The sequence below is a fragment of the Cololabis saira genome, chromosome 24 (assembly GCF_033807715.1).
Source record: "Cololabis saira isolate AMF1-May2022 chromosome 24, fColSai1.1, whole genome shotgun sequence".
In the NCBI taxonomy this organism is placed as follows: Eukaryota; Metazoa; Chordata; class Actinopteri; order Beloniformes; family Belonidae; genus Cololabis; species Cololabis saira.
In genome coordinates this window covers 24625804-24652694 of record NC_084610.1, presented here as the reverse complement: position 1 = coordinate 24652694, position 26891 = coordinate 24625804, and the positions used below count along the sequence as shown (strand labels likewise).

At 42.0% G+C, this 26891-nt stretch overlaps 1 protein-coding gene across 1 annotated transcript in view; it reads right to left on the bottom strand.

The window, feature by feature from the left end:
* abi3bpb (ABI family, member 3 (NESH) binding protein b) overlaps positions 1–26891 on the bottom strand; it is a 74014-nt gene that overhangs the window by 6353 nt on the left and 40770 nt on the right. The window contains exons 10-19 of the mRNA XM_061715805.1: positions 26057–26251; positions 24187–24279; positions 23662–23838; positions 21662–21727; positions 17864–17938; positions 15422–15484; positions 15139–15264; positions 9782–9871; positions 9313–9522; positions 8078–8183 (exon numbers count right to left, since the gene is read on the bottom strand). Of these exons, the coding sequence (XP_061571789.1) occupies positions 8078–8183; positions 9313–9522; positions 9782–9871; positions 15139–15264; positions 15422–15484; positions 17864–17938; positions 21662–21727; positions 23662–23838; positions 24187–24279; positions 26057–26251 (1201 nt within the window). The remainder of the gene's footprint in view (positions 1–8077; positions 8184–9312; positions 9523–9781; positions 9872–15138; positions 15265–15421; positions 15485–17863; positions 17939–21661; positions 21728–23661; positions 23839–24186; positions 24280–26056; positions 26252–26891) is intronic.

The following is a 26891-nucleotide window of genomic DNA, read 5'->3' as shown; positions in this document are numbered from 1 at the left end:
TCAACTTTTTCTCGACATTTCGACTTTTTTTCAACATTTCGACTTTTTTTCAACATTTCAACTTTTTTCTCGAAATTTTCGACTTTTTTCTTGAGATTTTCGACTTTTTTCTCGAAATTTCGACTTTTTTCTCCACATTTCAACTTCTTTGATGATGGAAAAACAGAGATCAGTTCAGATCAATGATGGAGAAACAGAGATCAGTTCAGATCAATGATGGAGAAACAGATCAGTTCAGATCAATGATGGAGAAACAGATCAGTCTTTTTCTCGACACTTCGACTTTTTTCTCGAAATTTTGACTTTTTCTCGACATTTCGACTTTTTTTCAACATTTCAACTTTTTTCTCGACATTTTCGACTTTTTTCTCGACATTTTCGACTTTTTTCTCGACATTTTCGACTTTTTTCTCGACATTTTCGACTTTTTTCTCGACATTTTCGACTTTTTTCTCGACATTTTCGACTTTTCTCCTCGAAATTTCGACATTTTTCTCGACATTTTTCTCGACATTTCGACTTTTTTCTCAACATTTCCACTTTTTTCTCCACATTTCAACTTCTTTGATGATGGAGAAACAGAGATCAGTTCAGAGGAGGAAAAGAGGTCTGCAGGTGTTCGTGGGAGAGGGGAGGGCTAGTGGGGGCAGAGTCACCTTGTTTACATTCCACCAGGGAGATTGTGAGCAGGAGCGGTCGGGCCAAGACCGCTCTGTCAAGGTCAGATTATAGAATCAAAAATTTTATTAAAAACAGGCAGCCTCAGTAATTTTCCGTCTGCCTTTTAGTCTCTGGTTCATCAACTCCAATCAGACAAATTTGTGATTGCGTTTGCCGATACACAAGGAATCCCCCTCCTCCTATCAGGAGAAATCCTGCTATCATAAATCCAATTATGAAGCATCTTCAACGTCCTCGACAGACAGAGTTTTGAGACACAAAGGCATCCAGTTTTTGTAAGAATCCATTGTGTATCCAGAAAAAAATGTCCCATCGGGGCAGGAGGGCTCCCTTACCCCCTGACTTCTTGTTGCAAAAATGTGGTCAATTGTGCTGAGAGACCAGTTAATCAATTCCATAATTGTAGAGTTTGGGAGGAGTGGAAAGAAGAGACTATGAAGACGAGACAGACAAGCAGTTGCAGGGAAAGTTGATAAAGTTGGAGAGGAGCAGAAAAAGCGTCTGCCTTCGCCGAGAGCCGGAAGAAGAGAGTGATGGAGAAACAGAGATCAGTTCAGAGGAATGATGATTGATTTTTTTCTCGACATTTTGACTTTTTTCTCAACATTTGACTTTTTTCCTCGAAATTTCGACATTTTTCTCGACATTTCGACTTTTTTCTCAACATTTCCACTTTTTTCTCCACATTTCAACTTCTTTGATGATGGAGAAACAGAGATCAGTTGAGATCAAATGATGGAGAAACTCCAACTTCACATATGTGTTTGTGTCTGTCAGCTGCAGCTCTGGCAGGAGTCGTGATCTAGTCTTTGTTATGGACATATTTCTAATAAATGATAATAATGAGTAAAGTAATCTGTCACTAACCGTTAACCAACCAGGATTCTTATGTATTCTAATAACGCTTGTCGTCCAGAGAATCAACAATGGATGGAAGAGAAAAGCAGAGGAACCGGCTACATTACATTTAAAAGAATAATAAAAGCCAGTTTGATGAAGAAATATCATGATAATTGTTAAGTTCGGTGGGTTTTCTTTTGTTTCTCTCTCTCTTTTTAGCAACATTGTCATATTTTTTTCTTTGAATCATAACAGAATATGACTTTCTGTGTTTGACGACAGATATTTAGTTATTTTATAACTTTGTTGTAGTTTTTTTTTATTACGTTTATTGGAAAGTGTTTTTCTTGTAAAATGTGTAATTTTTAATATGTTTCTGTTTTCTTAATTATTACATTCATTGAAATGTCATTTCTTAGGAAAAAGGGACAGATAAAATCAGCTTATTCTTCTTTCTGTTCCCTTTCATTCAAGGAAAGAGATTTGTTGGAATTGTATTGAACTGTTTAGTTTTTCTTTTAATGAAAGAAATAAAGATTAAATAAATAAAACAGTGGGGCTCTAACCGTAACGACAGTCAGCTTCTGTAAACTCTGTAACCTCCAATTCCAGCTGTTTCCAACCACATCTGTTGACAGATCTTCTAAATATCCTTTCACAAAATATTCAAGCCCATTTGAAGGAAAGTTGGTCGTGTTGTGACATAATTAGTATCAGACTTCATGGATAAGGTTTTTTCCCTGAGTCAGTCAGTGTTGTAAAAATAAACTAAGCGGACAGACTGTCTGAGTTACTGTAGCATCTCCAACCCTGCAGCTAACGCAGCTAACGCAGCTAATGCAGCTAACGCAGCTAACACAGCTAACGCATCTAATGCAGCTCTAACTCAGCTCTAACGCAGCTAACGCAGCTAACGCAGCTAATGGAGCTAACGCAGTTAATGGAGCTAACGCAGCTAACGCGGCTAACGCAGCTCTAATGCAGCTAACGCAGCTAATGCAGCTCTAACGCAGCTCTAACGCAGCTAACGCAGCTAACGCAGCTAATGCAGCTAATTCAGCTAACGCAGCTCTAATGCAGCTAACGCAGCTAATGGACCTGAAGCAGCTAACGCAGCTAACGCAGAGCTAACGCAGCTAACATAGCTAATGCAGCTAACCGAGCTAACGTAGCTAATGCAGCTAACGCATCTAATGCAGCTAACGCATCTAATGCAGCTAACGCAGCTAATGCAGAGCTAACGCAGCTAATGCAGCTAACGGAGGTAACGTAGCTAATGCAGCTAATGCAGCTAATGCATCTAATGCAGCTAACGCAGCTAATGGAGCTAACGCAGCTAACGGAGCTAACACAGCTAACGGAGCTAACGCAGCAAACGCAGCTAATGCAGCTAACAGAGCTAACGCAGCTAACAGAGCTAATGCAGCTATCGCAGCTAATGCAGCTAATGCAGCTAACGCAGCTAATGCAGCTAATTCAGCTAATCAGAATCAGAAATACTTTATTTATCCCCGAGGGGCAACTGAGCAGCAAGACATTGAAAGTATCAAATAGGATAATAAAAAATAAGGATAAAATAAACAGATAAGTGGGGCATTCCTCATATGTACAAGAAATGTGCAACGAAAGAATGTACAAAAAAGTATATAAATATAAGAATGTCAGAAAAAATGTACAAGTGTGACTGTGGTTTAAATAAAATATATAGTGTAAGTGACAGTGTAAATATACAGTGTAAAGTGTCAATGTAACGCTAACGCAGCTAACGCAGCTAACGCAGCTAACGCAGCTAACGCAGCTACAACAATCAACAACAGGTGGAAGAGAAATGCGAGGAACGTCTTTGATTCTGACAGAAGAACCTGCTGACCCACAAACACAAACATCACCAATAAAAATGCCTGGGAGAATTAAGAGCCAACAACAGCAGCTGATGAGGATATTATGGACTATAAAAGAGGCAGATGTTGGTCTGATGAGGATATTATGGGCTGTAAAAGAGGCAGATGTTGGTCCACATGTTACATAAAAACTCCTCTAAGGTTCAGGCTGCAGCTGCAGTTCAGCTGCTGCAGAACAAAGATGAAGTTTGTCCAAATTCTTAGTCTGTACTGTATCTTTTATTGTCTTGTATGTGAAACTCATGTGTCTGGACCAGGATCTCTAGTTCAGGGGTCGGCAACCCAAAATGTTGAAAGAGCCGTATTGGACTAAAACAAATATGTCTGGAGCCGCAAAACATGAAAAGTCTTGTATCAGAATTAGAATGAAGAAACACATGCTGCATGTTTCTATATTAGTTATAACTGGGGGAAGATTTATTTTTCATTTGCACTTTTTGTATGCACACAAAAAGTCGGAATGTTGAGAAAAAAGTCAAAATGTCAAGATTAATGTTGAGATACAATCTTGAGAAAAAAGTCGAAATGTCGAGAAAAAAGTCAAAATGTTGAGAAAAAAGTCAAAATTTCGAGAAAAAAATCGAAATGTCGAGATTAAAAAGGAAAGCAAAAAAGAAAAAAAAAAAAAAGAAGAAAAGAGAAAAAAAAGAAAAGAAAAAAGAAAAAAGAAAAATAGAGAAAAAAAGAAGAAAAAAAGGGAAAAAAAAGAAGAAAAATGTCAAACATTTTTGAAAAAGCTCCAGGAGCCACTAGGGCGGCGCTAAAGAGCCGCATGCGGCTCTAGAGCCGCGGGTTGCCGACCCCTGGTCTAGAAGATCTGGTATCTCAGTGAGACATTTCCTGGATAAATTAATGCTAAATAAAGATACAAATTAAACAAATTCATGTTCCAACGTGTTGGGCCACAGCTCTGTGTTGAACTTGGGAAGACTTCATTACAACTCTGACTCCAGCCTCCATTTGTTGACTGCATGGTTTGAAACAAAGGAACCTCCATAAAGACTCAAATACACAGCAGGATTTGCATTTACGGCTCTTCGGTGATGGCAAAGACCCCAGAACGCCGGAGGAGCCTCTGCCGGTTTATTACAGCCGGGGCCGGCTATAAACAGCTGTTCACCGAGCAACGCTGGCCGGGACAAACCACCTTGTTCTTCACTTTATTATCTTAATTGTGTTTGTTTAATTCATCGTTTGTCGACTGCTGTTGCTGGATCTTAACCAGGTTTTCTTCCAAAACAGAAAACAACAGCAGACAGAACCGAACCGACTGATGGAACAAGTTTCTCATTTAAATCAGGAGGAAAGATTATCCTGGACTAAAGTAGTTTGGTGAGTTGGTGATGCAGTGAAGCTGTTCCAGCTGGTTGGTTACTGTAAATGTCGTCGTGTCTCTGGTTCAAATGTGGCAACCTGATCTCACAAAAATCCGTGAAATGCCCACGACCTCTCACCTCTATTTTCCGTGGTACCAACACAGAAAGTGGTATAATTCCGTGTGAGCACCACGGATATTGTACCATGCAAAGTCAATGGGATCCGTGGTCGTGATATATACACGGATTTTTACATTATTATTATTATTTATATATTATTCTTTGTTATTTTGGCTAAATTATGCGTTTTTGTCGTGCAAGGTACTGTTTGTTACTGTCAGTTTGTAAAAGCACGTTTTTAATGCTGTTTTAGGAGTGTTTTATTGAGGTTTTAATGGGAGCACTAAGGATATAGTACTATGCAAAGTCAATGGGATCCGTCACCCGATTTGACTGCAGTCATACCATTGAATGAAGGACAAAACGATAACAACCAACAATAACAACCAAACCAAGTAAAACTTGACCTGTGGCCTCCATTTGGGGCCTAGATTGGAATTGCCAAGTCTAAACTCTGTGAACCTTCTGCAATGCCAACTAGCTCTGTGGAAGTCGTACAGCCACGGGACAAAAAGATCCTAGCAAAGGGCCTTCTGCATTGCAACATAGTCAAAAATCAGCCTCCCAGCTCAAAGCGTTAGTGAACTATGCAAAACAAGACACAAAATAGGCTTTGCAGGCCCGAAAAGCAACACGCGCGGTGACCTTTGACACTTCTGAAGGTCACACAGATCTGAAACTCGGTACAGTGGATGAGAGTCACCTCCTGATACAGAGTCTAGAATTTCAGCCTCCTAGCTCAAAGCGTTAGTGAACTGTGCAAAAATAGACACGAAATAGGCTTTGCAGGGCCGAAAAGCAACACACGCGGTGACCTTTGACACTTCCGAAGGTCGCACGGGTCTGGACCTCGGCACAGTGGATGAAAGTCGCCTCCTGATACAGAGTCTAGAATTTCAGCCTCCTAGCTCAAAGCGTTAGTGAACTATGCAAAAATAGACACGAAATAGGCCTCACAGGCAAACCTATAACAATACATAACAAACCTCCTGTGCCTACTGAGCATTAATAACATGTCATAATCGAAGGAGAACTAATTAAAACAGATGTCCTTAACATGAACCTATGGTACAATATCCGTGGTGCTCACACGGAATTATACCGTTTTCCGTGTATATACCACGGAAAATAGTGGTGAGAGGTCGTGGGCATTTCACAGATTTTTGTGAGATCAGGTTGAAATGTGTAGAAGTTACAGCAGCAGTTCTGCTGTGATTCTGCTCTTTAACTCCAGGTTTAAACAGGTTAACCTGTTACAAAACCTGCAACCGGCTGGTTTTAGACGTCTTATTTTAGACGTCTTGTTTTAGACGTTTTGTTTTAGACGTCTTATTTTAGACGGCTGGTTTCAGTTCTTACCTGCTCTCAGGTTTTAGTTCCTACCTGCTCTCAGGTTTTAGTTCCTACCTGCTCTCAGGTTTTAGTTCCTACCTGCTCTCAGGTTGTAGTTCTCACCTGCTCTCAGGTTTTAGTTCCTACCTGCTCTCAGGTTTCAGGTTGTAGTTCCTACCTGCTCTCAGGTTTCAGGTTGTAGTTCTCACCTGCTCTCAGGTTGTAGTTCTCACCTGCTCTCAGGTTGTAGTTCTCACCTGCTCTCAGGTTTTAGTTCCTACCTGCTCTCAGGTTGTAGTTCTCACCTGCTCTCAGGTTGTAGTTCTCACCTGCTCTCAGGTTGTAGTTCTCACCTGCTCTCAGGTTTTAGTTCCTACCTGCTCTCAGGTTGTAGTTCTCACCTGCTCTCAGGTTTCAGGTTTTAGTTCCTACCTGCTCTCAGGTTTTAGTTCCTACCTGCTCTCAGGTTTCAGGTTGTAGTTCCTACCTGCTCTCAGGTTTTAGTTCCTACCTGCTCTCAGGTTTTAGTTCCTACCTGCTCTCAGGTTTCAGGTTGTAGTTCCTACCTGCTCTCAGGTTTTAGTTCCTACCTACTCTCAGGTTTTAGTTCCTACCTACTCTCAGGTTTTAGTTCTCACCTGCTCTCAGGTTTTAGTTCCTACCTACTCTCAGGTTTTAGTTCTCACCTGCTCTCAGGTTTTAGTTCCTACCTGCTCTCAGGTTTTAGTTCCTACCTGCTCTCAGGTTTTAGTTCCTACCTGCTCTCAGGTTTTAGTTCCTACCTGCTCTCAGGTTTTAGTTCTCACCTGCTCTCAGGTTCTAGTTCCTACCTGCTCTCAGGTTTTAGTTCCTACCTGCTCTCAGGTTTTAGTTCCTACCTGCTCTCAGGTTTTAGTTCTCACCTGCTCTCAGGTTCTAGTTCCTACCTACTCTCAGGTTTTAGTTCTCACCTACTCTCAGGTTTTAGTTCCTACCTGCTCTCAGGTTTCAGGTTTTAGTTCCTACCTACTCTCAGGTTTTAGTTCCTACCTACTCTCAGGTTTTAGTTCTCACCTGCTCTCAGGTTTTAGTTCCTACCTGCTCTCAGGTTTTAGTTCTCACCTGCTCTCAGGTTTTAGTTCCTACCTGCTCTCAGGTTTTAGTTCCTACCTGCTCTCAGGTTTTAGTTCCTACCTGCTCTCAGGTTTTAGTTCCTACCTGCTCTCAGGTTTCAGGTTTTAGTTCCTACCTGCTCTCAGGTTTTAGTTCCTACCTGCTCTCAGGTTTTAGTTCTCACCTGCTCTCAGGTTTTAGTTCCTACCTGCTCTCAGGTTTTAGTTCCTACCTGCTCTCAGGTTTTAGTTCTCACCTGCTCTCAGGTTTTAGTTCCTACCTGCTCTCAGGTTTTAGTTCCTACCTGCTCTCAGGTTTTAGTTCCTACCTACTCTCAGGTTTTAGTTCTCACCTGCTCTCAGGTTTTAGTTCCTACCTGCTCTCAGGTTTTAGTTCTCACCTGCTCTCAGGTTTTAGTTCCTACCTACTCTCAGGTTTTAGTTCTCACCTGCTCTCAGGTTTTAGTTCTCACCTGCTCTCAGGTTTTAGTTCCTACCTGCTCTCAGGTTTTAGTTCTCACCTGCTCTCAGGTTTCAGGTTTTAGTTCTCACCTGCTCTCAGGTTTTAGTTCTCACCTGCTCTCAGGTTTCAGGTTTTAGTTCCTACCTGCTCTCAGGTTTCAGGTTTTAGTTCCTACCTGCTCTCAGGTTTTAGTTCCTACCTGCTCTCAGGTTTTAGTTCTCACCTGCTCTCAGGTTTCAGGTTTTAGTTCTCACCTGCTCTCAGGTTTCAGTTCTTACCTGCTCTCAGGTTTTAGTTCTCACCTGCTCTCAGGTTCCAGGTTTTAGTTCCTACCTGCTCTCAGGTTTCAGGTTCTCCACGGCCGTGTGCGTCTGGTTGGTGATGAGGATGGAAACCTGTTCTCCATCTGGTCCTTTAGCCGTGGAAATGACCTCGTACTCTGAAAGTCGAGAGACACGGCGGTTACTTTACTTTCTGATTATTTGTTAGACACAGGATTTGTTTATGCACTTAAAAAGAAGCGTGGGTTTGATTCCCAGCCAACCAGTAAGAGTTCTGGTTCCCTGACTGGTTACGTTCACATGAACCTCATTGATGCATCCGTTCCCTTTAAAACTCCCAGAATATGATCAATATTCACACTAATCTAGCGCTGCGTCCCAAATGCCGTACTAAACAGTAAATACTCAAAAAGTATACTTTAGTTCGGCACACTTTTGAGTAAATATCAGTATTATCCATTGATTTGGACGTACTACTCCAGCGTTTTTGCGTGCGTGCGTTTTGCGTGCGTTGTTTCATGCATTCGTGCGTTTTGCGTGCGTTCGTGCGTTTTTGCGTGCGTTTTTGCGTGCGTTTTTGCGTGCGTTCGTGCATTTTTGCGTGCGGGCATTCGTTTTGCGTGCGTTTTGCGTGCGTTGTTTCATGCGTTTTTGCGTGCGTGCGTTGTTTCGTGCGTTTTTGCGCGTGCGTGCGTTTTGCGTGCGTTCCTGCGTTTTTTCGTGCGTTTTTCCGTGCGTTTTTGCGTGCGTGGGTTCGTTTTTCGTAAGTTTTTTCGTAAGTTTTTTTGTACGTTTTTTTGTACATTTTTGTGTATGTTTTTTCGGACCGTTTTTCGTCAGCGTAGTCACGTCCCCCTACTCTGGTCTCCAACTACAAACAACCATCCTGGTCTACCACGGTAACAGCAGCACTTCCTGCCGTTGGGAGGGGGAGCTGTTACCACGGTAACAGCAGCACTTCCTGCCGTTGGGAGGGGGAGCTGTTACCACGGTAACAGCAGCACTTCCTGCCGTTGGGAGGGGGAGTTGTTACCATGGTAACAGCAGCACTTCCTGCCGTTGGGAGGGGGAGTTGTTACCATGGTAACAGCAGCACTTCCTGCCGTTGGGAGGGGGAGTTACTATACACACTAAAACAACTGAAACAACCCTGGTGTGTTAGCCGAGCTACCGGTGGTGTCGTTGTCGGTCTGAGTGTTTGGTGTGTTAGCGAAGGTACCGGTGGTGTCGTTGTCGGTCTGAGTGGTTGAGTGTTTGTTTGGGTGTTTGGTGCGTTAACCGATGTACCGGTGGTGTCGTTGTCGGTCTTCTCCCAGTCCAGGATGATGAAGGACGGACATCCCTCCACCGTCACCACCGTCAGGTTGGAAGGGGCGTTTCTGGGCGGAGACGTGACGTTAGCCTCGCCCGGCTCGTCCTCGGGGAAGTAGTTGAGGGACGAGGTGATGGAGCACGGCTCATCGGGCTGCTTCCCCGTCTGGTAGACCACGTGGGGGGCTGGGGAGGAACGGGAAATGATTAATCACTAGCTGGGGGGGGACCGGGGTTATGGTTAGGAACTAGACAATAGACGTCTGGTAGACCACGTGGGGAGCTGAGGACGACGGGGGAGCATTTCTAGCAGCTTACCTAGCGTTTCTTACCTACGTAGCGTTTCTTACCTACGTCGCGTTTCTTGTTTCTTACCTACGTAGCGTTTCTTACCTACGTAGCGTTTCTTGTTTTCTTACCTACGTAGCGTTTCTTGTTTTCTTACCTACGTAGCGTTTCTTCCCCATGGCGTCCACGTCGGAGCTCGGCTGAGCCTTAAACAGATCCGATTCCTCCCAGCTCTCCTGCCGAGTCGCTGGAAACAGAAACAGAGATAAAACTAGGACTTAACGTGTGAAAACATTTCCAGAACGCTTTGGGCCAGTTCCCAACTTTAATGCAAACATAGCAACATAGCAACGCAGAAATCTGGTCTGAAGGTTTCTACGTGCAGATCAGGGCCAGTCGCAGCACAGAGAGCTGCTAATAACACGTGGCCAAGATGGACTTTAATATTCATTCATTCATTTCACTTTATTTTGTGTAGAGGGACATCATTGATAAACGTTTTAAAATGTAAATATACCCAATTGTAGCCAAAAGGCTAATTAGCATTGGCAGTCCCCCTGCAAGACTCGGTAAAAAGATACAAGCAATACGATATAAACAACAATTAAAAATCACTGTAATAGTTAATACAATAAACAATTAATGATCACAGATTTGAGATGTTTTAAGCCGTTCCTTGAGATTTCTGTGAGGTTAATTAACCTTTTAACTTGTTTTTGTCCTTATGAAACTGTCACATGCTTTGTTAACAGATGTCAGAACAGCCACTTCCTGATCTACTCAGGGTTTGGACTGTCCTGGTTCAATCACTCTATTGTAATGTCAGGACTCAATCACACGTTATCACTTCCACCCATTGTTCACTGTTAACTGTCCTTATACGGTCAGTTCCTGTCAAGTTTCTCAATAAAAGCATCATGCAGGAGGAGGAACTTTGGGAAAACATTCAGTTCTCTCATGAGAGTTTTGTTACTCTGCACTCCTCGTTTCCCCCTCCTGCAGAAGTGGTTAAAAGACCATTCCAAGCAGTCTCTGTGTTTTTCCTCTTTACGAACTTATGTAATGTTGATTTAGACCTAACATTTTCTGGTGCCGAAACCCGGGAACCAAGATCTGTGGCGTCGGGACGACGTGGGATCAAGCGGCCACTTAAAACTGTCGACAGCCGTTCCGACTTCAGGAACAGATGTGATCAGTGGGGAGTAGGGTTTGTAACAATAAGTTATTGTTTTTATATATATATATATATATATATATATATATATATATATATATATATATATATATATATATATATATATATATAGGTTCAGTAGGAACTATTGTTTTACATTGCAGGAGAGTTGCTGCACGGACAGTTTTGTGTGTGAGGCACCCGAGCATGAACGGCCGGGACCGTTATGTGATTAACCGTTTTGTCACTGGGCCGTTATGTTATTATCTTTTGTGTTGTTACTTTAGTAAAACCATAACCCACTTGGGTTGAAATAAGAACATTCTGTAGTTTTTGACTCAGGTAGAAGACATAATTTAACAGGTTTTGCCACTTAGTTCTAATCTAAAGGTGACGGCGGGGGGATCTGAGGGACATAGAGATAACCAACCCTAGAGGATCATTAAGTCAGACCGCTGACCTGCCAGGGTGCAAAGGTCAAGAAGTGGGAGAACCACTTAACTGAGGAGGTCAGGACTCTGGCAGCCCTGGCCCTTCCAGGGAAAGGTCAGGAAGAAGAGGATGATGACAACGGGACCTCTATCCCTCTTGACATCCAACTCAAATTCTAGTTGGCATGACAAACCAGTACTCCCAAAAAACCTGTTCCCCCTGGTGGCTAAATTGAGCCATGTGGAGTCCCATGTCTCAACAGGAGGGAGGCAGGGTATGGTACATCACCAGGACTAAATACGTACTTTAAAAATGTTTGTAGGAGCAGGCTTAGTGAAAGAAACTGGAAAACCATGGCCTGAATGCCTGCCATTGGTCGAAATGTACATGAGAATCGTCCCAAACCCATCAGGCCTCACGCCCTTTGGGGTAGTGCATGGTCGCCCGTTCCAGCTCCCTCTATGGGAAGGAGAACCATGGCAAGAGAAAGCCGAAGAGGCAGATCCACTCTTGATGTGGATGAGTAAATTTTTTGCTGAAAAAGATGTTCAAAGTTCTTGTAAGCTGCCGCTTTCCCCTCTCTCTCTCTCTTACGCAGGAATTACTGAAACCGGGTGACCAGATCCTGATTTGAGTGGTGAGACGAGAAACAAGGTCATCACCCCGTTGGGACGGCCCCTTTGTTGTCCATATCACGACACCGACAGCAGTAAAGGCTGCTGAATGATCTGCGTGGGTCCCCCAGTCACAGTGCAGGCTGGTAGAAGCTTTCCAGACCCTGAGTAGGCCGGAAGTCGGACGGCATCAAAACCTTTGTCCGCTGAAGAACTCACCTGACGCCTACTTACCAGCCACGGGTCAGTGCCCCCTTGCACTGCCATCATGAGAGTCCCACTCATCATCATGGCCATTGTGGCCCTCCTGACCACAATCTGGTTCCCAGTGGAACAGACTGGAGTCATGCTGATATGTTAGGAATTGTTCCTCAAACTCTTTACTTACATTGTTGTTGTAATTTAGGAACACTGCTGCATGTTCATCCCTGATGAATGTGGTGCTGAAGCTAATGTTACCAAAGCTATAGCCGAATAACGTCAGTTGGTCAAAGTCGTGTCAGAAGACACGTCTTTCTGGTCCTGGCTGACTTCTGGCCCCTGGACTGACATAGTGACTAAAATTATGATACCGATCATCACTGTCCTGGTACTGTTCTGTGTTTTCATTACCTGTAACCTTCCGTGTCTCCGCGCAATGGTCCAAAGAACCATTCACACTTCCTTTGTCCAGTATTCTGAAGTCTATTACCAACAACTCCAACAAACCCCAACTGATAACAAGGATGATTATGATGACACTGGAGTGTGAACTGTTTCATTTTGTTTGATGTGAAATGTTTTAAGCTTGTATGTGTCTTGGCCATGAGTGATCGCTCACTAGGAGGGTCGGAGAGGAATTTTGCCCCGTATAGCCTGGGTTTTCACCTCTCCCTTGAAATATAATTACTCGTTAACAAGCGTGCATTAAGTCTGTTATATAATATCCTAAGCCTAATGGACGGATATTAGTTGAAGTTTCATAAGGACAACAGGAGGGAATTGTGAGGTTAATCAACCTTTAAACCTGTTTTTGTCCTTATGAAACTGTCACATGCTTTGTTAACCGATGTCACAGCAGCCACTTCCTGATCTACTCAGGGTTTGGACTGTCCTGGTTCAATCACTCTACTGTAGTGTAACGTAATGTAATGTAACTGTAATCTACTGTAGTGTCATGATTCAATCACACGTTATCACTTCCTCCCATTATTCATTGTTAACTGTCCAAATACGGTCAGTTCCTGTCAAGTTTCTCAATAAAAGCATCATGCAGGAGGAGGAACTTTGGGAAAACATTCAGGAGTTCTCTCACGAGAGTCTTGTTACTCTGCACTCCTCGTTTCCCCCTTCTGCAGAAGTGGTTAAAAGATCATTTTTCCTCGTTACGAACTTATGTAATGCTATTTTAGACCTAACATTTCCCTGAAAGGAAGAGGATGAGGGACAATCCCTTGTTGTAGATGGAAGGCTGTTCCAGATTTCCCTGCCTACAACAGAAACACATTAATCCCTGAGGTGGTTTGTCTGTCTCACAGTAACTTCCATCACACACCCGATAATATGTAGATTAATGACTTGATGAACGAACGAACGAACGAACGAACGAACGGTTTATTTCGGACAGAATACATTGAAACATTTACATGTTCATTTCACAAATAAAATAAAAGGTAAATAGAAATGTCCGAAAAAGGAGTAGGCTGAAGCCGAGGGCTTATTCTAGCCTATCCTGTGCAGTGTGTATCATCCGGTGGAAGATAATACACAAATAAGAAAAGAAATATATAAAAAGAAAACAAAGAGAAACTGTCATTGCATTATATTATATAAAAATAGTAAAACCAACAATGCAAAAAGGGGTATATAGTGGTGCTATTTTCATGTTAATCTATAATAGGCTATAAGATAAGATAAGATAAGAAATCCTTTAATAGTCCCCCAGAGGGGAAATTTCCAGGTTACAGCAGCAAAGGGGATAGTGCAAAACAAGAGGCATCAATATCACACAATATCACACAACAATAATAATAATAATAAACACTATAACACTATAAACAGTATATACAATAATAATAATAAGAAGAATAAGAAAGGAGAATAAAAATAGTAATAAATAAAAAAATTCTAGTATACAAAAAGAAAAACAGATGGATATTTACAGATGTTATTTATGCCCGTTGCAGAATGGTTTTTATTGTCAGGATTGTTTGTATTGTTTGTGGTCTACTGTGAGCAGTGCTGGTTGTGTAGTCTCACAGCTGCAACATATACCAACATATACCAACATAATTAACAGATTTCTTTATAACTGTTTATCGTTTTAGATTTCAACATTTTTTTGAAAACATTAATTGAGGTACACATTCTTAAATCCTTATCACAGCAATTCTACAATTTGACACCTTTCACTTAATCCAAGATGGAGCCGTCTGAGCGTTAAGGTTTCTGATCTGAACCTGGTCTAAGGTGGCATGAAGACTAAAAATCAGAGGCTTGTCTGAATCAGACGCTAAACCGTCTTGTGATGCTGAAAATACCAAACAAACGATAAATCCTGTAGGCCAAGGGTGGAGGAAGTGAGGGCAAAATAACCGCGACTGGAATCGAACCAGCGTCGCTGTTCAGGGGAAAGTTTACATAAGTCGCCTGCTCAACCTGTTGAACTATATGAGCACTCTTGTTGAATTTTGCGTTTGTGACACAAATAACTTTGAGGGAACTGTGAGGTTAATCAACCTTTTTGAACTAGTTTGTCCTTATGAAACTATTAGAATCAGGTTTATTAGGTTAGTCCTCATGCTTATCACATGTTAACAGATGAGGGCAGCCCTTCCTGTGTTCCGTCAGGGTTTTGGGCTGTCCCACAACTATCCCATTGTCAGTTGAACCATCTGTTCAAGAAAAGACTTTAAGCTAAAGATGTCTGTCTGTTTGTTTCTGCAGACCACAGATTAGTTGCTCTTTAACTGAAATGTCACATGTGTGTTTTTGGAACCCCAACGTCTGTTTACCAAATATGGTCATTCCTGTCATCGTTTGCTCAATAAAAGAAGAGCTGACGAGTTCTCGAATGAGGGCCAGCATGCCCTGCACTACTCAGCTTTCCTCCCCAAGCTTCTGCGCAGAAGGCCTTAAAGATCATTCCGACAGTCTCTTGTGTCTTTCCTAAGTTATGAATTTTTGAGGACCTTAAAAGAACAAAATCCACTCTCAAAACGGCAACAACAACTTTCATGATCAACCAGAGATCAGCTACACGTACCCAGTGTGATTATTAATTCATGTATGTTGATTTAGAGACCTAACACGTACCTGGTGTGGTCGGCAGAGCCGGGAACATCCTCCTCCTCTCCTGTTTGGTCGGCTTCGTCGTCGCTGCAGGAACTTTGAGTTTCAGAATGTCCAGCTTGTCTGAAGGTTTGAAGAGGTTTATTTTATCTGATAGAGAAAGAGGAAATAAGGATTAATCAGATGATTCTGAAGCAGGTTTCCCTAACAAACATTGAACATGGAAATAAGGATTAATCAGATGTTCCTGCAGCAGTTTCACTAACAAACATTGAGCTGAACGGATCATTGACGACGTCGTTCTCACCCGTTTCTCCGGGTTTCCCAACCAGGTTGGGTCTGTTGTTGATGGAGGGACGAGCCGGGGATCCTGGGAGAAAAATCACAGCCAATCAGACGCCTAGGAGCCAATCAGAGCCAATCAGACGCCTAGGAGCCAATCAGAGCCAATCAGACGCCTAGGAGCCAATCAGAGCCAATCAGAGCCAATCAGACGCCTAGGAGCCAATCACAGCCAATCAGATCCTCCTAGCCTGTTAGCTGTTAGCCTCGTCTACCAAGACTGCAAAAATCCAAAATATTAACAAGAATATTTGTCTTATTTCTAGTTAAAATGTCTGATTTTTAGTAAAAAATTCTCATTACACTTAAAACAAGACCCATCTCTCTTTTCTGTCTAAATACGGTAAAAAGTGAAGGTTTTTCTGTCTAAATACAGTAAAAGTAAAGGTTTTCTGTCTAAATAAGGTAAAAAGTAAAGCTTTTCTGTCTAAATACGGTAAAAGTAAAGGTTTTCTGGTTCCAGGTTCTCTATAATCTCCTGTAAAAGCTCGTTTTTCCTCCAAAGCCTCTTTCTGAAGCCAAATGGAGCTGAAAACTCCAACAATCCTGTAATTCCAGCGAGCCTTTATTAATTTCTCATGTTAGAGTCCTGAACCTGCAGCCAATTAAAACCCCCGGATTCAGAACCGGAGCCAAATTCCTCCCAATCAAGAGCTGAACGGCTTCCAGGAACAAATGTAATAAATGCAAGACATGGAACATGAAAACATGAAAACATGAGATGATGGAGTCCTGCAGAAACTCAGAAACACTGAGCCTTTTCTTCTGTTAAATCGTGTAAATGTGACGCCTGCAGGCTGGACGTGGTGGAGTTTCCTCCGCTGTTTCTGAGTAAACTTTTATTCCTAAATTAGAAACTTGGTCAGCAAAACCTGGACCAGTTTTGTTCTGGAGGAACGAGTGGAAACTGGGAGGGAATTAACGAATGAATCGGGACTACAGTACAGGAATTATTTAGGTAAATATAGAGGGAATTACTGCTCCGTTAACAAATGAATCCTGACTACAATACAGGAATTATTATGGTAAATATAGAGGGAATGACGTCACAGATGCGACTTCACTGTGGGTTAATCTACTGAGTGGCAGAAAGACTGGGGAGAAAAATAAAAATATTATTTTAGAGGAGGAAGAGTTTATTTTCATTATGCATTTCGAGAAAAAAGTCGAAATGTCAAGAAAAAAGTCGAAATGTCGAGATTAATGTTGAAATACGATTTTGAAAAAATAGTCGAAATGTCGAGAAAAAAGTCAACATTTCGTGAATAAAGTTGAAATGTTGAGAAAAAAGGAGAAATTTTGACTTTTTTCTCCAAATTGTATTTCAACATTAATCTCGACATTTCGACTTTTTTCACAATAAAATAAAATCTTCCTCCTCTAAAGTGTTTTTTCTCCTGCACGGCCCTGATACTCTTCCGTAAAAACAGGAAAGAGCTGTTGCGGTTCCCATTTTGTGTCAGGTCATTTTTTAGCCACCTAGCCGCTAGCCAGCAAACGGCTAGGTGGCTAACTAGCCGTTTGCACCTGCAGTCCTTGTTTCAGATGTTCTTTTTGGTCGAAATATCTGAAACAAAGTTTCAGAATTAACGCTAGTGAGACAACGTTTGTTAACGTCACATGTTAGTATGAGCTAAGCTAAGGGTAGCTAGCATCTAACCACCAAGTCGGAGACAAGTTTTTTTTGTGTATCGGTATTTTTGGGTAGCTAACGTTAAAAACGGTCAAATCATAAAGTCCAGTGTCATCACTTTAATTTTTGCTGATGTTTTGATGAGTAAGGGGGCGTGGTCCAGAGTAAGGGGCGTGGTCCAGAGTAAGGGGCGTGGTCCAGTGGGGAAGTGACGTCATTGCTACCCTCTATTGGTCTGATTTCCTCTTTTGATCCACAAACAGTTGTAAATTAAAAGCAAACAGCGTTTTCCACATTCCAAAGGCAGCAGCTCCACACGCGCCATGCTAACGCACCATGCTAGCCGCTTCACAGGAGGTTTTAAACACATCTGCAGCTCAAGCAGGAAGCACCGAACCGGGACCCGGGACAGCGGACCCGGGACCGGAGGACCAGGGTCTGGAGGACTGTTCTACAGGACCCTGGACCGGAGGACTGGAGGACTGGTCTCCAGGTCCTGCTCCACCGTTTCTTCCTCTGTGTCCAGAGAAAGTATAAAGTTCTGCAGAGCAGCTAGCGATCAGTCAGCGATCAGAGCCGGTTCTCTCCAAGTGGAGGGTTTTCCACAGTTTCAGCCAAAGCCGTTGGCTAGTGCTACCAAGCTAGCAGCCAGAACCTCCCTCCCAGGGACGTCAACGAACCAGAACCAGAACCAGAACCAGAACCATGCAGCGTTGGCAGAGCAGAGCGACTGAAGCACAGCTAGCATAGCGGCAGATTCATGCCGTCACCAACCGTAGAACCGGTCCTGACCGGGACTCAGGCGGCCGAAGGCGCCAGGAAACTTCCTGCCGTCCAGAGAGCTGTTGGCTGGAGACGAGAGACGCCGCGATTAAAACACGCTTCTCTTTCTTCAACATCCCAGAAAAACACGGTTTTAGCTCCTGGAACCTTCAACAATTCTGGTTAAACAACTGAAAATCACTGCTAAAATTATAACCCCGTCTTCTCAGCCGTTAGCTTGATGCTCTGGTTGGAAAGACTGCAGAAGAACTGGACAAACCCTGTGATGTCACAGGTTTCCAAACCAATTGGTATGTCCGAAATGCTCAAAATTTCACCGTTTACTCAAAATGTCAACTTTTTTTCTCAACTTTTTTCTCAAAATTTCAACTTTTTCATCAAAATTACAACTTTTTTCTCAAAATTTCAACTTTTTTCTGGAGTTTTTTCTCAAAATTTCAAATTTTTCATCAAAATTACAAAATTTCAACTTTTTTCTCAAAATTTCAACTTTTTCATCAAAATTACAACTTTTTTCTCAAAATTTCAACTTTTTCATCAAAATTTCAACTTTTTTCTCAAAATTTCAACTTTTTTTCTCGAACTTTTTTCTCAACATTTCAACTTTTTTAAAACGTATATACTCAAAAAGTACGCTTTTGAGTAAATATCAGTAGTAGCATTAATCCGGACGTTGTTACCATGCTCACAGCTCCTGTCACAGCAGCGGTAGCAGCGTCGCTATTAAAACAATAACATTAGCACTAGCTATCATTGGCTGCCTGTAGCTCATTGGTAAACAAACACATCTCCCCAACAATAATGTGATAAATGCTGAATCATCTGGTTAATATCTGATGGAAACCAAAGTGAAATCACAGCTAATTCCTCACATTTGAATTGTACCGCTAAATGATCCTCCATTTTTGTTGGTTGCTAAGTAACTGCGTAGCACTTAGCAACCAAACACCGCTGCATTGCATGGTGGGAAGTTTCTGCTCAGCTAGTGTCCATCAATCCACACTAATACATTTCTCCAGAATGAGTATGGATAGAAATACTATTGAGTACATACTTATGTTTCAGACGTATCTAATATCCTGCTCCGTGTTGTAGACGAGCAGAACAATCAGCTCAATCACAGTTAGCCGTTAGCTCACGCTAACCTACGATGCTAGTTGACGTTACGTCCTCATTTCAGAAGCTGCTGCTGAAACATCTGTAGCTAGAATCTCCGCTGGATCTGAAACTAAACTCACCACTTTCTCAAAGGCCAAATCCAAGAATCTCCATCAATTATTGTTCAAGGTTCTGAAACTGAGTCAGTGTCACAATATCGGTATCTTGGATTCCTAATTGATGATTCATTACCTTTTAAGCCTCATATTCAGCATCTAGTCAAGACGTTGAAGCTGAAATTGGGTTTTTATTTTAGAAATCAGGCCTATTTTTCCTTTTATCCCAAAAGAGACTTGTTGAATCAACTTTTATGCAGAAGATACTGTGATTTATTGTTCTGCGTCTTCGCTAAACCAGGAACTCTGTCAGTTACAACTGACTTTTAATTGTTAACCTGAAGCTTCTTCTAAATGCTGGTAAAACAAAACCAGCCATGGAAATAGACAGACAGACGTAGCTGATGTTACACAACCAGCCCAAATAATCAAGAAACACAAACACACACTTGATTATTTGAAGAACTCTGCAGAAACTCTCTGTTGGAAACCTGCAGGAGTTCGATTGAAACATGAAACAAAAAGACAAAATGGACGGACGTATGGATGGATGGATGATGGAGGGATGAAAACATGGAAGTAAAAGCATTAATGAACACGATGGAACAGCAACAGCAGCTTTGGTGAGGGTGAGGATGCTGCGGATTGTCTATAAACGTTAGTAAAAGTGAACTCGTCAAACGCACCAGAAAATCCTCCTAGCTGGCTCGCCAATTTCGAAAGTTGCGACCTATGATTGTGATTTCTGAAAACTGAACATTTCTGAACATAACACTCCAAGTCAATGTATTTTAATTTTCTTTTATCTTAAAGTTTAGCCAAAATCTGCCTCCCAAAACTCCCGGGGAAGGTTAGCTAGCATTAGCATGCTGAGAAAACAGCCCAAATAATCAAGAAACACAAACACACACTTGATTATTTGAAGAACTCTGCAGAAACACTCTGGTGGAAACCTGCAGAAGTTCGATTGAGGATAAACATGAAAAAACAAAGACAACATGGACGGATGGAACAATGTATGAATGGATGGATGATGGAGGGATGAAAACATGAAGGTAACAGTATTAATGAATGATGGATGGATGAACAGCAGCTTTGGAGAAGGTGAGGATGCTGTGGATTGTCTATAAACGTTGGTAAAAGTGAACTCGTCAAACACACCAGAAAATCCTCCTAGCTGGCTCGCCAATTTAGAAAGTTGAGATCTATGATTGTGATTTCTGAACATAACACTCCAAGTCAACGTAATTTAATTTGCGTTTATCTTAAAGTTTAGTTAAAATCTGCATCCCAAAACTCCTGGGGAAGGTTAGCTAGCATTAGCTTGCTAAGAAAACAGCCCAAATAATCAAGAAACACAAACACACACTTGATTATTTGAAGAACTCTGCAGAAACTCTGTTGGAAACCTGCAGAAGTTCAATTGAAACATGAAACAAAAAAGACAACATGGACGGACATATGGATGGATGATGGAGGGATGAAAACATGGAAGTAAAAGCATTAATGAACACGATGGAACAGCAACAGCAGCTTTGGTGAGGATGCTGCGGATTGTCTATAAACGTTAGTAAAAGTGAACTCGTCAAACACACCAGAAAATCCTCCTAGCTGGCTCGCCAATTTAGAAAGGTGAGATCTATGATTGTGATTTGTGAAAACTCAAAATTTCTGAACATAAACACTCCAAGTCAATGTATTTTACTTTGCTTTTATCTTTTCCCTTTCTTATATTTGTAAATAGGTGAAGGTTAGGGTTCAGGTTCAGGTTCGGGGCTGGAAGTTTCCCCAACGTTTAGCCAAAATCTGCCTCCCAAAACTCCTGGGGAAGGTTAGCTAGCATTAGCATGCTGAGAAAACAGCCCAAATAATCAAGACACACAAACACACACTTGATTATTTGAAGAACTCTGCAGAAACACTCTGGTGGAAACCTGCAGGAGTTCGATTGACATGAAAACAAATATGAACATGAAACAACAAAGACAAAATGGATGGACGTATGGATGGATGGATGGATGATGGAGGGATGAAAACATGGAAGTAAAAGCATTAATGAACACGATGGAACAGCAACAACAGCTTTGGTGAGGGTGAGGAAGCTGCAGATTGTCTATAAACGTTAGTAAAAGTGAACTCGTCAAACACACCAGAAAATCCTCCTAGCTGGCTCGCCAATTTAGAAAGGTGAGATCTATGATTGTGATTTGTGAAAACTCAAAATTTCTGAACATAAACACTCCAAGTCAATGTATTTTACTTTGCTTTTATCTTTTCCCTTTCTTATATTTGTAAATAGGTGAAGGTTAGGGTTCAGGTTTAGGTTTGGGGCTGGAAGTTTCCCCAACGTTTAGCCAAAATCTGCCTCCCAAAACAAACATGAACATGAAACTAAAAGACAACATGGACGGACAGACCGACGTATGGATGGATGGATGATGGAGGGATGAAAACATGGAGGTAACAGGATTAATGAACGATGGATGATGACGAACAGCAACAGCAGCTTTGGTGAGATGCTGCGGAGGTGACTGGGTTAATGATGAGACACACACGGACACATTTATCTCTTTACCCAGTCGCGGTCGGGACCATAACGCTGGTCTCGGAGGGGAAATTCCCCGGAACGGCTGGCCGTTGGCTGTTGGGAGAAAAGTGAGCGTTACGGAGGAAACAAGCTGTTTCTGGAGAAAAGTGAGCGTTACGGAGGAAAAGAAGCTGTTTCTGAGAGCTGGACCTGAACCAGAACAACCAAGGAAGTCCTAGCCTAGCCTAGCCTAGCCTAGCTAGGCCTAGCCCTAACCTGAATCCAGAACAACCAAGGAAGTCCTAGCCTAGCCTAGCGCTAACCTGAACCCAGAACAACCAGTCGCCAGTCTAAGCCTAGCCTAGCCAAGGAAGCCCTTCAACCCTGGACAGGAAGGAACTTAGCCTAGCCTAGCTTAGCCAAGCCCTAACCCGGTTGCTGCCAGTTCAGGATTTAACGGTGTGTTGACACTGGGAGCTCCGCTACTATACTTAGTTATATGTAGGTATGTATATAGATATATTAGTATTTATATATCTATATCTCTATTAATACATATTGATTTATAGTTATATGTCGATATATAGATTTAGTAATTTGTATGTATATAATTGGAGGTAAATATATGAACCAGTATATCTACTCTTATATAGTTATTCAAGTATATTGTTATACCATTGCTGTCTATTGTTCTCTATTATATTATAGTATTATAGTAGAGTAATGATAATGTAATACTACACATTATAATTACTTCTATTAGTACATACATACATAGTAACAACTAAATGCTGGGCGTTGTAACTTTTTTGTATTCTTTTTTTTTTAACATGCATGTTTGAAATAAAATCTTCATATCAAATCAAATCAGCTGGACGGAAGCGGCTGAAAACTGAAGTTACTTTACGCTGCGATGGTTCCGGTACCGAACTGTAACGATTAACCTCGATCGAACGATCAGAGCAGCGATGCTTGTTCAAATCAAACCACTGAATCATCAGCATAAAGAAACACCCACCACCAGTCACACATTGTCGCCTGCAACGTCTCGTTTTTATTCAGCAGGTGCAGAAGAAGAGGCAGGATGAGCTAGCATTAGCATTAGCACTGATATTGATCTGCTATCTAGTATCAGCTGATTCAGGTATTGGAATCAGGAATCAGGAAACATCTCACAATGTTTTTGGTTTATATATTTTTATAAGTTAGGCTCATGTTTTAGTCAAAGTCCAAACAAGTTAGTTTTTAATCAAAAGCCAAAACCTCTAAACTATTAATGCTCACATATGCTAATGCTATCACTAAAGTGACGATGCTAGTTGCTTTCACTTTATTTCTGCATTCCTTGCAAATAATAATTATTAATAATAATAATAATAAATAATAAATAATAATAATAATAAGCATTTTATCACTAAACAAAGCTATTGTTTTTTCCCCTAGTTGCTGTTTTTAATTGTTTTATTCTCTTTTCTGCCATGTCTTGACTTTTTATCCCTTATCTTGATTTTATTATTTCTGTTTCCTTTTAATTATCAAACTGTAGCACTTTGAGATTTTCAGTAATGTAAAGTGCATTATAAATAAAATGTATTACTATCATTATTATAATATTAATAATAATTAATAGTAATAATGATAATACTGATACTAATGTTGTAAATTGTCTATAAATGTTGGTAAAAGTGAACTCGTCAAGTGTAAACACACCAGAAAATCCTCCTAGCTGGCTCGCCAATTTTGGTTGTGATTTCTGAAAACTGAAGATTTCTCAACATAACACTCCAAGTCAGTGTATTTTAATTTGCTTTTATCTTTTCCCTTTCTCATATTTGTAAGCAGGTGATGGTTTAGCCAAAATCTGCCTCCTATAACTGCCCGGGAAGCTTAGCTAGCAGATTCACTTTAAAGGTAACAGTCCAAAATCAGGACGTGTGACAACATGTGAGACTCTTTCACTGACGTCAATCTGAGCCTGAAAACTAGCGGAGTTTAGCTTCGAGTTAGCAAGGCTGCAGCGTCTCAGAGAGAAGGATGAGGGAGTTTACCCCCGAGTTTCCCGGAGCTCGGGTTGGAGCTAGCGGATCTAGAGGACGGGTGGGCGGGTCTAAGTCCGCTAGAGAAGGAAAGTAAGGGGTTTCTGGCTCCGGTTCTGGAGGGCGTGGCCACCGCCGGGGCTGCTGGGTAATGAGGCCGCAGGGGCAGGTTTCTGACGCTGCCGTGACCTAGAAGACCAAAAAACAGGTGCAGGGCCACGGTTACAGAACTTTAGCTACACTGGCAGACAGAGCGAGCTGGTAGCGTAGCAGCGTTAGTGAAGGACCAGGTCGTCTGATGGGGTTTAATCATGGAAAACACGGAGATGTGATGGAGGGATGGACGGTCTTGCTAGCAATCTGGGTGAACCAGTCAGTGAAGCTAACACCGTTAGCCGCGCCGCGGCGGCGGTGACGCAGCCATGACTGGAAGATTGCTGCCAGACCTGGGGAGGGAAAAACGCTTCCTGGAAAAGCTGCCGTGAAGCCGGACAGAACAAACAGACAATCATGGCCGACAGGAAGTGAGGTCATTACCCCAGGGGCTAGCTCGGGGATTAGCGTTAGCCCTCTCATTGGCCAGCGCTGAGCGCAGCAGCGGCGAAGAGCCGTCCTGGGTTCTGACGACGGCTGTGAGGGAAAGAGAAGGTTAAACAAACCAGGAATAAACACATTATCCACTTTAGCCGCGGCTCTTTAGCGCCGCCCTAGTGGCTCCTGGAGCTTTTTCAAAAATGTTTGAAAATGGAAATCGATGGTTTCTGTAGGAGGACAAACATGACACAAACATTCTTTTCCACACTGTAAAAGATGTAGAATAAACATTAAATTCAACATTTCTCAAGATTTGCGTCATAGCCACGTTTCTACCAGCAGGGGGCGCTGTTGGAAACAAACCGGCGATTGTTTCCAAAGGGAAAAAGAGAAAAATAACTGAGGAGAAAAGAAGATTGAACATTTCTTGAAGCGAATCATTTGCGTTCATTGCCTAAATGTTTGCTCTGTAGCGATAAGTTGTGCAATAACAAAGAGAGTCATGTGGAAAGACATTAGCATGCTACATTAGCAGCCGAGTACCCAGTTGGTAACCGGTAAGTTTGTACGTTTGTTATAACCGGAGAGATAATAAAGCGTGGAAATCCGTTTGCAGACATATTTGCAGACTTCAAAAACAAAACCGAGATAATACAGACTCTCTCCGCTAAAGCCTGATTTAAGGTTCTGCGTTAAACCAACGCTGTTGCCGCGACGCCGTTGCCGCGACGCCGTTGCCGCGACGCCGTTGCCGCGACGCCGTTGCCGCGACGCCGTTGCCGCGACGCCGTTGCCGCGACGCCGTTGCCGCGACGCCATCGTGAACCTTCAGACTTCTCTGTCACTCCATTTCCATTTCAAACCCCCCCAGAGCGCTAGGGGTATGCAATCTTTTCCTGAATGGTTTATCGTCATCTCTAGTTGATAGAGATAAGGACAACTATTGTGCAAAAAACCAAACCCCCCCCCAAAAAAAACAACCATACATACTAGTGAGGGAAATTAAGTCAGGTTTTTAGGAGAATCGTTCACTTTGTGAGACAAGCACCAAATTTAGCATGAACATTGCCTAGTACCTACTAATGCAGAAAAGCCCGTTAGCCACCTGAAAATCCAAGATGGCGGCCGTTTTTCAAGATGGCTAAAGCTAAAGCTAAAACAAGGTTGTCGGTGTAGAACTTGAATTGCTGAACATATTTTAATGATTTCTTTATCATGTGTTTTGGCAAAACAAATTCTATGATGTCAATACAAATTAAATATGGCTTCCAGTTTTCAAGATTGTGCGCCAATTTGGACTAATATTATCTGTTTTCTGTTGCAATTCGATCAGAAATGAAGTTTCTAAATTTTAACCGGATTAAAATCTAAAAAAAAAAACATTTATAAAAAATGTTGATGATCGCCGATCTACGAGCTCATAATGCGATGAAACGTTGTGAGGTCAAAAAACACATAAAAACGGCTTTTGTGGCGGCCATTTTGGAAAACGGCAGCCATATTGTTTTTTTTTGCGTGGCTAACAGGCTTTTTTGAAAAAGTAGAACTAGAACAAACTTTGTGCAAAATTTGGCACTTGTCTCACAAAGTGAACGATGGTTTCACTAATGTGCCTGGCTATACGAAGAAAAGATCTGAAAGTTCACGACTGCTTCACGAACTGGAAATGCGTTGGTACCAAGCGAACCAATCACAGCCTTTCGGTCTGCGTTGGGTTCTAGTTACAATTATTAGAAGGTGCACGTCAGGCACGGTGTGGCGTGCGACGCGGCGCAACCTGCGGCGTGGATTTAACGCAGAACCAGAATCCAGGCTTCAAACAACCAGCAGGTTTTCAGAGAGCAGAATCGTAGAAACTGGAGAGTTAAATTACCGGCAGATTTCTCAGGGTTCTCAGGTCTCTCAGGTCTACTGGGGGTCTTGGTGGGCTGGACAGGAAGTGGGCCGCCATTGGCCGGGAGTTTAGAGGGGGGGGTGGAGGTCTGAGGGGCGGAGCTGGACCGGAGTTTGGGGAGGACGGCAGTCGGACGGTCCGGTCGAGGGTCGAGTTTAACACTGTTTCCTAGTTCTGGGGGGAAGAGAGGAACCGTGATGATGGAGGTCCAGGAGGGTCTGATCCTTCTGATCAGGTCTGATCAGGTCTATACCTCCAAGAACTTCAGTTCCAGGAGGTTCTGATCGTTCTAATCAGGTCTGATCGTTCTGATCAGGTCTAATCAGGTCTATACCTCCAAGACTTCAGTTCCAGGAGGTTCTGATCAGGTCTGATCAGGTCTATACTAGTGATGCACCGAAATGAAAATTTGTGGCCGAAACCGAAACCGAAAATAATAATAAACACTTGGCCGAATACCGAACAATACTGAACATGGTTCTTCAGCAGTTTTTCATTTATTTTGCCAATTTTTTCACCATTGCATGAATCAAATTAATTTGATTTAGGCTTTTCAAAGAAAAAAATCTTTTACAAAATTACAAGGTAGAAAATATTCATTGAACATAAAAAACTGAACATTTTTTAATTTGTTGTTTTGGTTCCACCTCCTGGTGAATGTTGGTAAAATTCTTATGTGGTTACTTTTTGACTTTTTTCACAAAATTTCAACTTTTTTCTCGAGATTTTGACTTTTTTTCTCGACATTTCGACTTTAACATTTTGACTTTTTTCACAAAATTTTGACTTTTTTTTCTTAACATTTCGACTTTTT